Source organism: Delphinus delphis, chromosome 1 (assembly GCF_949987515.2).
Source record: "Delphinus delphis chromosome 1, mDelDel1.2, whole genome shotgun sequence".
NCBI classification, from domain to species: Eukaryota; Metazoa; Chordata; class Mammalia; order Artiodactyla; family Delphinidae; genus Delphinus; species Delphinus delphis.
In genome coordinates this window covers 120319876-120333395 of record NC_082683.1, presented here as the reverse complement: position 1 = coordinate 120333395, position 13520 = coordinate 120319876, and the positions used below count along the sequence as shown (strand labels likewise).

Genomic DNA, 13520 nt, shown 5'->3' with positions numbered 1-13520 from the left:
TCTAAACTCAGTATCCTTTTTTCACTGCTATGCTTTCTCTCATTTCTTGGGTATATATCACCGTGGATTACCAGGCAAACCAAACACTGAAAGATTTTGTAGTTAACTAGTAAACTTCATTGGTACAACTCAAATATTCTTTAATTTGTCACATTCTGGACAGTATAGAGCTAGCTAAGTACTCATCTATATTTTAAAAATTTAATGCCTAACATCTTATTTTTCTCATACTTCTGATTTTTAAAATAATATTTTTATAGGTTAGGGTGTGTGTATGTAGAGCTGTTCTTACTGGTCTTGGCTTTATTGTGTGATACCTACAATAAATTTGAATCACTGCTCTGCTTGAAGTTCAGCATTTGATTTTATTCCTTAGTCTTATGTACAGGTGGGTTCTATCGAAATAGGCTGATTAAGAAAGAACTGTGGGGAATATAGCCAATATTTTATAATAACTCTAAATGGAGTATAATCTTTAAAAACTGCGAATCACTATGTTATACACCAGGAACTTATCTAATATTGTAAAACTTACATATACCTGAATTTTTAAAAAAAGAAAAGGAAGAAAGAATGGTGGCCATTTCTACCAGTGGTAATGCTGCCTTATATTCATGTGGTTCCCTTTCTTAATGTTATTTGTGAACATATCGTGGTATGAACGGCTGCTCTATGGGAAGGGCATCTGATTCAAATATATTTTTCTCCCAATGCCATATTTTTCCCCTCAGGTGTAACCTTTTATTACATTTCTTTCTGTAATCATTGAAGTAATAAATTCTTACTGGAAAAATTCCAATAATATATAAATGTATAAAATGTAAAGATCACTCTGCCTTCCTCAAATGAGTACGTGTCCTTTCAAGATTTGTACTTCTTCTCTCCGTATACAAACATTTAGATATTTGTATGTATTAATTTTTATGCCCCAAAATGGTTGTTTTGTAACCTGCTGTAGTTACCTGTGATAATTTTTTAAATGCAGTATGTGTAACTCTTGCATAATCATTTTTAAAGGATTTTTTTTTAATTTTTTTAAAATTTATTTTTTTGGCTGCATTGGGTCTTCATTGCTGCATGCAGGCTAGGATTTTTCAAATTATTTATTTATTTATTTGGTGGCACCAGGTCTTAGTTGTGGCTCATGGGCTCCTTGGTTGTGGCATGTGAACTCTTAGTTGCAGCATGCATATGGGATCTAGTTCCCTGACCAGGGATCAAACCCGGACCCCCTGCATTGGGAGGGCAGAGTCTTAACCACTGTGCCACCAGGGAAGTCCCATCTTGCATAATCATTTTTAATGTCTGTCAATATTCCATTGAATGGATGTACCCTAACTTATATAATCTTCTATTAATCTTCACACAGAATTTTCACAGGTAGTATGTACACCAGTGTATACTTATTTTTTCCTCAGGCATATCCTAGAAGTATTGCTTAGGTGAAATTTTTCTTTTTGACCTTGCCGCACAGCAGGCGGGATCTTAGTTTCCCCGACCAGGGATCGAACCCGCGACCCCGTGCAGTGGAAGCGCGGAGTCTTAACCACTGGACTGTCAGGAATTCCCGTAGAAAGGTTTTTATTAATTTATATTTTTCGATTATTGTGCTCAGTACTTGTGAGTGGTTCTTTCTTCATATATTTGTCATCACTGGGAATTATGTATCTGTTTAATATTTGCAAATCTAATAGCTAAAAATAATATTTCTTTTAAAATTTGCATTTCTTGTGAGATGTAGCATCTTTTCATATACTTATTATGTTTATCTATTTCTAAATTTCTAGTTCATGTTCTTTCCCTTATTTTCTTTTTATAAGACTTTTTTATTTATTGAGACTATTAAGCTCTCTTTTTGAGATATATGGGCAATGTTAATTTTTATGTCAAATCTGTTACTCTTTTCTGTTATATAAGTAGTGCCTTTCTCATACCAGATTATATAAATTTGTTTCTACTTTTTATTTTTTATATTTAAATTTTGTTTCATCTGTAATTTTTTTTGGTGGTTAGTTTCCAACTTTACCAAGTACTTCCTATTGTTAATACCAGGTAGGGAACAAATAATATATTTTCCCTGATGATTTGAAATGACTAGTTTATGATATATCAGGTAGCTTCCCAAAGCTTATGTAGTAGATCTTTTTTTTTTTTTTTTTTTTTTTTTTTTGCTGTACGCGGTCCTCTCGCTGTTGTGTCCTCTCCCGTTGCGGAGCACAGGCTCCTGATGCGCAGGCTCAGAGGCCATGACTCACAGGCCCAGCCGCTCCGCGGCATGTGGGATCTTAACGGACTGGGGCACGAACCCGTGTCCCCTGCATCGGCAGGCGGACTCTCAACCACTGCGCCACCAGGGAAGCCCTATGTAGTAGATCTTAACCAGGAGTGCGCATCAGAACCAAAGTTTAAAAAGAAAAAGATTTTCTTATACTAGTAATACACAAGTACTTCTAAAAAATTCAAACAGTATAATGTAGAATAAAAAGTGAAAGTGAAACCAAATGAGTTGAAAACTTATGTCCACACAGAAACCTGCACACAGATGTTTATTGCAGCTTGATAATTGCCAAAACTTGGAAGCAACCAAGATGTTCTTCAGTTGGTAAATGGATAAACTGTGGAACATCCAGACAGTGGAGTGTTATTCATTGCTAAAAAGAAATGGGCTATTGGCCATGCAAAGACTTGGAGAAACCTTAAATGCATATTACTAAGTGAAAGAAATCAACCTGAAAAGGCTACGTACTATATGATTACAGCTATATGACATTCTAGAAAAGGCAAGGCTCTGGAGACAGTAAAAATGTCAGTGGTTGCCAGGCATTAGGTGTGAGGGAGGGATGAATAAGCAGAGCACAGAGGATTTTTTAGTGTAAAACTATTCTGTGTGATACTTAATGGTGATACATATTGCTATACATTTATTAAAACCCAAGAGTGAACCCTAATGTAAACTGTGGACTTTTGGTGATGATGAGGTACCATTGCAGGTTCATCAGTTGGCAATTATGAATAATGCTTCCATAAACATCTGTGTGCAGGTTTTTTTGTGAACATGTTTTTAACTCCTTTGGATAGATACCAAGGAGCATGGTTGCTGAATGGTATTCATGTTTTTTTTCTGGTCTTTGTGCTCAGACCAGAAATTTAAATATATATATATATGTATGTGTATATATATATATATATATATATATATATGTATATATATTTCTTATGTCTAGGACTGTGAGCACCTAGAAGTTAAAGAATGTATCTCTATTTTTATAAGCTGGTATGTGACATTAAAAGTCTAGTACATTTTCTTTTTGGTGAGCAAATTCCAAGTTTTATTTCACATATATTGAAAAGCAGACATTTCAGATCTGATGTTCAGAATATCCAATCTATAAGATTCAATGCTATCTTCATATCCTCAGATAAAACGTCATTGTTCATGTGACATGACAGTCCAGACAATAGCTGGGATTGAAACTGAATGCACCCCTTTCTTTTTCTTTTCATTAAAAATATTAGCAAATAATAATTTAATCATAATTTAATCATATTTGTATGTATGGATTTTAAATTTAAATGGGAAAAAAGGAAAAAAAGTATAGAAAAAAAAGCTCACCATCCCTTAGCAGTTCTAAACAAAAGTAATGTGGGTGTCAGTTATTACAGTCTAGTACATATTTTGATTGTATTGAACAATCACTATTCATTTTTCGCATAATTTCTCTTAGTTTCACCTTGATCATCTGTTTATTATAGAATGGAATACGTTATCTCTAATATCCAGTTTAGTCTTACAATTGTTGATAAGAAAAAAGCCTCAAGTTAGACTAAGATGGGAAGGACTTGAGCTCCAGATTGCCAGAGTAGCAACAAGAGGCACCAAATTCAGCTATTTATTTGTCTTTGACTTCTCTTCTGGATCATTTCCATAAAGCTGAAACATTAAATCTTAGAAGTGATCTTAAAAGTCATTTTAACACATTACTTCTGTGTCAATATGGAAATCTCTCCAATAATACCTCTAGCAGATAATTTTCCATTATTTTTAATCATTTTCAACGATGAGGAGCTTGATGTTTTCTGAGATAATATAGTTTTACCGAGTAGTATTTAGGGTTTGAAAGTGGTTCCTTTTACTGGACCAAAATATGCCTGCTTGTTCTGTTCATGAGCAGTGAGTGGTCCTGCCCTCTGGAACTGCAGAGAGTAAGTTCACTTAAAGAAATAATCTACCTATAAGCTATCTCTCTCTTTGCACCTTTTTCTTTCTCTCCCTAACTCTTTTCATTATTAGACTACAGACTAGTAATGGTGTCTATTCTTAGCTATTCCTATGGAAAGCCTCTAATCTCCTGGAAAAATTAATTTGAAGGGGTTTTTTCCTTCATATTTGTGACTGGTTTAAGGTCTCATTCGTACTAAATGTTCAGTTTCACATAAATGAATAACTCACTTATAGGACATGAAAGGTTTTCTCTCTCCTTTTTCTTTTAAAGCTTTTCTCCATCTTTACTGAGATATATAATGACATATAGAACATTGTGTACATTTAAGGTGTACAGAGTGATAATTTGATACACATACATATTGCAAAATGATTACCACAATAAGGTCAGTTAGCAAATCCTTCATCTCACATAAATATCATTTTGTTGTGTTGGCGGTGAGAACAATTAAGACTTACTCTCTTAGCTTTCAAGCATATAATACAGTATTAAATATAATTACTATGCTGTACATTAGAAGCCCAGAGCTTATTCATCTTAAAACTGGAAGTTTGTACCCTTTGACCAGCATCTCCCCATTTCCCTCAACCCGCATCCTCTGGCAACCACCAATCTAATTTTGTTTCCATGAGTTCAGCTGTTTTAGATTCCACATATAAGTGATGTCATACAGTATGTGTCTTTCTCTGTCAGACTTGTATACAGTATATATATCACATTTTCTTTATCCGTTCATCTGTCGGTGGACACTTAGGTTGTTTCCGTATCTTGGTTATTATGAATAATACTACAATGACATGGGAGTACAGATCTCTTTGAGACAGTAGTTTATTTCAATTCCTTTGGCTAAATAGCTAGAAATGGGATTTCTGGATCATATGGTAGTTCTACTTTTAATTTTTTGAGGAATATCCATATTGTTTTTCATAGTAGCTGTACCAATTTACTTTCCCAGCAATAGTGCCCAGGGGTTCCCTTTTCTCCACATCCTTGCCAGCATTTGTTATCTCTTGTCCTTTTGATAATAGTCATTCTAACAGGCATGAGGTGAAATCGCATTGTGGTTTTGATTTGTATTTCCCTGATGGTTAATAATGTTGACCACCTTTTCATGTACTTCTTGGCCATTTGTATGTCTTGTTTGGAAAAATATCTATTCAGATCCTCTGCCCACTTTTTAATTGGATTATTTGGTGTTTTTTGTTTTGCTATTGAGTTGTACAAATTCCTTATATATTTTGGATGTTAACCCCTTATCAGATATATAGTCTGCAAATATTTTCTCCCATTTCATAGTTTGCCTTTTCATTTTGTTTCTTTTGCTGTGCAGAAGCTTTTTAGTTTGATGTAGTCACGTTTGTTGATTTTTGTTGCTTGTGCTTTTGGTGTCATATCCAAAAAAATCATTGCCAAGACCAATGTCAAGGAGCTTTTTTCCCTATGTTTTCTTCTAGAAGTTTTACAGTTTCAGGTATCATGTTTAAGTCCTTAATCCGTTCTGAGTTAATTTTTGTGAGTAGTGTATGATAGGGGTCCAGTGTAATTCTTTTGCATGTGAATATCCAGTTTACCCAGCACCATTTATTGAAGAGACTGTCCTTTTCCCCACTGAGCATTTCTGGCTCTTGTCAGATATTAGTTGACTGGGTTTATTTCTGGGCTCTCTATTCTATTCTATTGGTCTGCATGTCTCTTTTTGTGCCAGTAATATATTAGTTTGATTACTATAGCTTTGTAACATAGTTTGAAATCAGGAAGTTTGATGCCTCCAGCTTTCTCAAGATTGCCTTGCCTATTCAAGATCTTTTGTGGTTCCATATGAGTTTTAGTATGGATGTTTCTATTTTTGTGAAAAGTAGAGTTTTGATTAGAGATTGTATTGGGTCTATAGATGACTTTGTTGTTGTTGTTTTTAATAAATCTATTTATTTTATTTATTTATTTTTGGCTGCATTGGGTCTTCGTTCCTGCGCACGGGCTTCCTCCAGTTGCAAGGAGCGGGGGCTACTCTTCGTTGCGATGCACGGGCTTCTCATTGTGGTGGCTTCTCTTGTTGCGGAGCACAGGCTTTAGGCATGCGGGCCTCAGTAGTTGTGGCATGCAGGCTCAGTAGTTGTGGCTCGTTGGCTCTAGAGCGTAGGCTCAGTAGTTGTGGCACACGGGCTTAGTTGCTCCATGGCATGTGGGATCTTCCCGGACCAGGGCTTGTACCTGTGTCCCCTGCATTGGCAGGTGGATTCGTAACCATTGTGCCACCAGGGAAGCCCTGTAGATGACTTTGGATAGTATGGACATTTTAACAGTATTAACTCTTCCAGTCTATAAACATGGATATCTTTCCATATATTTGTGTCTTCTTCAGTTCCTTTATCAATGTCTTATAGTTTTCAGTGTATGTATCTTTCACCTCCTTGATTAAATTTATTCCTAAGTATTTTATTGTTTTTGATGTAGATGGGATTGTTTTATTCTTTTTTTCATATAGTTCATTGTTGGTGTATAGAAATGCAACTGATTTTTGTATGTTGATTTCCATCCTGAAACTTTGCTGAATTCATTTATTAGTTGTAAAAGATTTTCTTTTTGGTTACAATTTCAAGTCAAAAATGTCAAGGAATAAAATGACTGTATAAGATGAATTTGTTGGGTGTGTATGTTAGCAACAAGAGGGATAAACATTTTGGGCTATATTTATTTCAGCCCTACTCCTCACAGTTTAACTCTACAGATGGAGAGTAGAGTGGCATATGTAGAACAGTATACTGCATATAGCATATAACCAGGAAATATTGGAACAACTGTGTATAATACTTCCTGTGAGTGAATGGGAATACCTCCTCCTGGAAAAGTTATTACAATACTTCGTTTTGCTTTTGTGAGGTTAGTAGATAAGAATAACTACTTCAAGCAGATCTTTAAATATTTTCATCATATCCAAGTAACAACAGTTCATGATAGAACCCTTACCCTGTGCAAACTATATACTAGGAAAGCAGTTGGGCATAGTAAGTGGACAATCATACATATGTACAGAATATGTCAAATTCATTCTATTTATATTCTTTGGAGTTCAGCTGTATAAGAAGCTCTTTATAACCACAATAGTTAATATGGATAATTAGGTATTTTTTTCCCCAGCGAAAAAGATGGTAATACTACCTCTCTTTTCCCTCTCCCTCTATAGAAACATTCTAAATACCAAATGTTTTTCTAAGAGGGAATGTTCTAGATATTTTAACTGGAGTTAAAGACTTTATTTGGATAAAGTAACTGATGCTGTCATATATTTTTCTAATATTATGAAGTATCACTGTCCTTAATCACATTAATTTATAATTCTCAATATTGTTTGACTGTACAGCTTATTCATAGAAAAGTGTAAAAGAAGTTTATATCCCCAGCATCTCAAAATAAACACTGATACATATTTTCTTCTAGTTTTTTTCTAAGATTTTCTCTTTTCGAAACATTTTTCTGTTTTAGAAAAAGTAAAAAGAATTACTTTCAAACATTAGAAGTATGTTAAAAGTTATCTCAGAGTATTATGTATGCCATTTTTCATTCACCACTATGTATATTCCATGAATTTCTCTCCAGAAGTGTTTATCCTGTTTAATGTGTATATACTGGGAATCTTTGAGTCTTGGAAAAGAGGGTTCTTAAAATCTTATTGGTGTCATTGTTTAGAACCGTGGTTCTCAAAGTGTGGTCTGGGGATCCCTGGAGGTCTCTGAGACTTTTAGGAGGTCCTTGAGGTGAAAATTATTGTTGTAATAATTCTAAGATGTTATTTGCCTTCTTCACTCTCCTTCTCTCATGAATGTACAGTGGAATTTTCCAGAGGCTTCATAGGGTGTGTAATATTGCAACAGCCTGAGTAATGAAGCAGCTATGAGAATCCAACATTTTTCTATTAAATAAAACATTAAAGAGATTGGGGGTAAAAAAGCCTTTCTTCTCACTAAATTCTTTTTCTGTATGGAACATATATTTTCCATAAAAATATTTGTGTTAACATACTGAATATTCCTACCTTTTAAATGATTTGATAAATGGTTTAAATTTTCTGTTTTAATTTATAAAACAGTAATATTGATAGATATAACCTCTAAATAAAACCTCTTTGGGGTCCTCAATAATTTTTCAGAGTGTTAAAGGATCCTGATACTGAAAAAATTAAGAATCACTAGTTTAGAAAAAGATTGATGGGAAAAATCTAGGCGCCCTTCCTTACATCCTTATATTTCAAGTCTCTTTTTAGAATATCATCCTTTCTTTGTTTTTTAGAGATCAAGGGACTTAGAGTTCTATTTCTGTCCCAGATTCTTCTCTGGAACTAAGAAGTTTGTCAGTCTTCCAAAAATAACAGTTCTTTGTTTTGTCCTTTTTAGATTTGACGGTAGAGTGGTGGCAAAGCTCCCTTTCACCCCCCTTTCCTACATCCAAGGACTGTCTCATCGAAATCTGCTGGGGGATGATACCACAGACTGTTCGTTCATCTTCCTGTATATTCTCTGTACCATGTCAATTCGACAGGTAAGTGACAACATCCACTATTTAATATGTATATCCTTCCTTGCTGTCACACCCTAAATTAGTGTCTACTTCTGTAATACTGGAAGTGTCTACCTGTTGCTACTGAGATCTTTCAGTTGCTTGTTTTAGAATTCGAGTATCATCTAAAACTGTTTTAAATGTATGTAGGTCTAGATTACTGATCCTTAGGGATGGGAAGTAGCCATAAAATCAAACATGGTTTCCACATCCCATTTTTAGAGCTCTCAAGTTTCTTCTTTATTGCAACTATCTAAAGGTAGGAAAGTAAAGAGTGGGTTTTGTCTTCCCACTATCATTTCTTCTTTATTATACACCAGTGCCTTTTGGCACTTCAGAAACACAAATAAACAAATAATTTGGTGACTTGAAGTTAGTCACAGTTGAGATAAAGTCTGGCTTGTAGAATTTACATTCAAGCAACATGATGGTCAGACATTCATAGTGAAAAAGAGTGAGAGCTAAGAGATACATATAAGGTTGTGAGAGCCTGGAAGAGAGACACAACATTCAATTAGTGGCAGACGATTCAGGCAGAAAGGTTGAAAGAATGAAGCGGCTTTTGAGATGGGACTTTAAAAAGTAAGAGAGGTTAATTAAAGTCTCTGGCTCCAGAACTCTTCATATTTCAAGGCATTATTCAGTTTTTGAACATACTGCCACTCAGCAGGCATTATAGTGGGGAGGTTGGCACATGCAATAAGTATGAACATGATTCTTTCAATGATTGTTACATAAATGATTCAGAGTTATTTTTCTTCTTCTTCCTCTGAATATTGTCTGTGGCAGCAGGTTTTTTGATTTGTCTGGCATGTGGGAATCAATAGGAAATGGAATAATAGTTTGAAGGTCACAAAGATCTTCATGATCTTACCACTTAATACTTTCCTTCCCTCATCTCTCACCTCATCCAACACTCCAGCCATTCTGACTTGCCTGACAGTTTCCATGTTCCACTTACCCAGACTCACTTTTTGTGAATGCTCTTCCTTCTATCTGGATGTCTCCCACCTTTTTCTGTTGCATATTAAATGCAACCAAGTTTCCAGGCTTCCTGGAATCATTTTCTGACACTTGCTGCATTCTGAAGGGTAGATATATGACCAGATGCAGAAATCTCAGAAGATTATCACAGTAGTCTAGCAAAAAATCACTATGTTCTAAACTTACAGTGATGGGAGGGTTGAAAAGGAGAGGACAAAGTTGAAAAATATATAGAGGTAAACTAGCAGAACTTAGTGATTGATTTAATGTGAGAAAGGAGAAACTAAGGTAACTTCAACATTATGGCTTTGGTGACCAAATGGAGGATGGGAGTAGAAGAAAGAGAAGTAGGTTGGTTAGAAAACATGCTGTTTAAGGTGTTTGTGAGGCACTTAAGTGGGTATGTCCACCAGGAAGTGGTATTCTTGTGTAGCCGAGGTGTATACTACATCTTTTGACATGCTTTAGCATTTTGGCTTATCCGAGGTGAAAGCCAAGACAGCGACAACATGGATCTCTTTGTTGGTTTAACAGAGGTCATTGATAACTAGAATATTGCTCTTAAATTTGATTATTTAAGTATGAAATATTAAAATTATAGCTAAGGTCAAAATATTAATAAAAAATGATGTATACATGCTACTTTAAGCAACAAAGAACAATTCTATTTTAATTACATGCAGATGTTACTACTTTATTTGTGATGGCTCACGACAGTTTTGTGGTTTTTTTGTGTTTGGGGGTTTGTTTTTCTGGGGCCAGCCTCGCGGCTTTGCAGGATCTCAGTTCTCTGACCAAGGATTGAACTCAGGTCATGGCAGTGAAAACCCGGAATCCTAACCACTAGGCCACCAGGGAACTCCCTCACAATAGTTATTTTAGATGCACCATTTGCACTGCTACCTGGACATTGTTACCTAGAAATCACCATCTGAACTGTAAAGGTTTTTTTTTTAGTGAAATAAATGTTAAGAATGATCATTGAGAAAGTTCAGCTCAAGCTGGTCTTTAAACTCCTTTCAGTTATTTCAGAAAGTCTGGTGAGGTGTATGTGTAGCAATTAATTTTATCAGGAATGCCATGGTCATTTATCATGGTGGTCAGCAAACTTCTTATGTTTGCTGACCACCATGTAATGGTCTAGATCAGGGGTCCCCAACCCCCGGGCTGCGGACTGGTACGGCATGTTAGGAACTGGGTCGCGCAGCAGGAAGTGAGCTGCAGGCAAGCGAGCGAAGCTTCATCTGCTGCTCCCCATCGCTCACATTACTGCTTGAACCATCTCCCCGCTGCCCGTCCATGGAAAAATTTGTATTCCATGAAACCAGTCCTTGGTGCTGGAAAGGTTGGGGACTGCTGGTCTAGATGATAAATACTTTTGTATTTACTTTTCAGACCATACAGTCTCTGTCACAACAACTTAATTCTGCCATTATAGTATGAAAACAGTCCTAGACAATATGTAAATGAATGAATGTGGCTGTGTTCCATCAAAACTTTATTTATTAAAACAGTCAGGGGCTTCCCTGGTGGCGCAGTGGTTAGGAATCTGCCTGCCGATGCAGGGGACACGGGTTCGAGCCCTGGTCCGGGAAGATCCTAAGCCCATGTGCCACAACTACTGAGCAACTAAGCCCATGTGCCACAACTACTGAGCCTGCGCTCTACAGCCCGCGAGCCACAACTACTGAAGCCCATGCGCCTAGAGCCTGTGCTCCACAACAAGAGAAGCCACCACAGTGAGAAGCCTGCGCGCCACAATGAAGAGTAGCCCCCGCTAGCCGCAACTAGAGAAAGCCCGTGCGCAGCGATGAGGACCTAATGCAGCCATTAATTAATTAATTAATTAATTTTTAAAAAACGGACGGTAGACCAGCCATGCTAACTCCTGAGAATACAAAAAAAAGGTGAAAGGTTATGGGTGGGGAGAGAAGGAGCAGCAAAAAAAACACACAAAAATTCAGTGTGTTTGTTTTCAGCCAAGGAAGATATATATTCATACTTTTAATTTACGCTTGTCCGAGTCTATGCACTGATATTAATAAGAGAAAAGTATATAGAGCTCTAGTATAGGTATTCTGAGATATTAAAAATCTTTGAAAAATCACTAAAATGACCTACTTTTATCATTTTTATTAGCTGCCAATAGTTTCTTATTCTGTTCCCCATTGGTTGTTAGTATGTATACTAACAGGAGGATTATGAACTTATTTCCAGTCTGAAATACTTTAGCATTTGAAGTGTTACTATGGAATATATGCTTCTTTCTTTGAATTAAAATTCCTTTCTCTTATTCCCTTTCTCTTTCTATGTTTTGTTTTGTTATTGTATTTGTTTTTTAAGATCTTACATTGCATAATAGTTGACTCTGTAGATGCATGTGAAATGATCCGTCATAAAATATGAGGCTTTCAGATTAGAGACTGTATTATGATTCCCTCAATGAAGCCATTCTTTTTTTAAAATTAATTAATTAATAAATATATATATTAAAAAAATTTTTTTTGGCTGTGTTGGGTCTTTGTTGCTGCACATGGGCTTTCTCTAGTTGCACCGAGCGGGGGCTACTGTTCATTGTGGTGTGTGGGCTTCTAGTGATTTCTGAATTTCCTGTATATACCTTAAAGTGTAGTGTGCACCTAAAAGGCAGGTGTGAAACAAACAGTAGATACTACACCCAAATATAAACTTGGAAAATTGGGGTTATACCACTTTTTACTCCCTAAAACAATGTGGGAAAATTCATGTTGCCCCCAACCTCCAGTAGGAATTGTCCAACTTTGGGGTTTTTACCAATCTAACAGATAAGAATTGCTCTCTCATCGTAGTTTTAATTTGCTTATTTGGATTGAGCATCTCTGTTTGTGTAAGAAATATTCATGTATTTTTTTTCTTTCTTTGGTAGGCGAGACACCGTGTATGCTTTTTGCCTATTTCGCTATTGGGTTGTTGGTCTTTTTCTTAATTTTTAGCTCTTAGGGAGATTAGCCCTCTCTGTGATCTCGGTTACTAGTAATTTTTACGAATTGTCATTCGTGTTTGTTTTACTTAGTATGGTTTTTGCCATGCAAAATTTTGTTTGCTGGAGGTTTTTAGTTGTTTTTTTTTTTTGTTTTTCTTTTCCTTTTTTGGTTTACTGGTCTTTAACTAAAGTTATAAAGAAATTCATCCTTGTTTTCTTCTAGTACATTTTGGTTTCATTAAGTCATGGTTCGATGCATTTGGAGTTGACACTGGTGTACCTTATTTATTCTTTGCTCTTGTACTTTGCCAACTATTATGTGATTTTTATTAGGGAAAACATGGATTCATTTGAGATCAAAGGTTGCCTATCCCTTGTTTTCAAAGACTGAGGAGCCGGAGGGTCAAAAGAATGCAGTAAGGTTAATGATTATTCTTGAATCTAGTGTGTATATGAATAGCACGAAGCCCTGTCAGCAGCCTACTATTAATATTTTCTCTGGAGTGCCTGTCTAAATTCCTCTTTGAAATTTGAAAGTCTGTTCAGATCCCAGTGCAAGTGTTTGGCTGGGGACACTCCTCCTTTCTTCACACCTTGTGTAGATAATTAGGGTTTTGCAATGCGCAGGTGTCATAGAGTGGGCTAAGCATTGTGATCTGAACCCCTAGAGTAAAAGAATATGGAGGAGTGGGTCAAAATATATGTGTCATACCTATAGAGTGCCAAGGTTTAAACTTGTCAGTGTGACCACCCTTCGTAGCAGTTTTCCTGAGGAATCCTCAAGGCAATGCTCTCTT

At 36.0% G+C, this 13520-nt stretch overlaps 1 protein-coding gene across 2 annotated transcripts in view; it reads left to right on the top strand.

Annotated features, from left to right (window-relative positions):
- The window catches only part of TMCO1 (transmembrane and coiled-coil domains 1), a 46307-nt gene that overhangs the window by 24269 nt on the left and 8518 nt on the right, over positions 1–13520 (top strand). For both annotated transcript variants that reach the window (XM_060033453.1, XM_060033452.1), the window contains one exon: positions 8615–8759. In XM_060033453.1, the coding sequence (XP_059889436.1) occupies positions 8615–8759 (145 nt within the window). The remainder of the gene's footprint in view (positions 1–8614; positions 8760–13520) is intronic.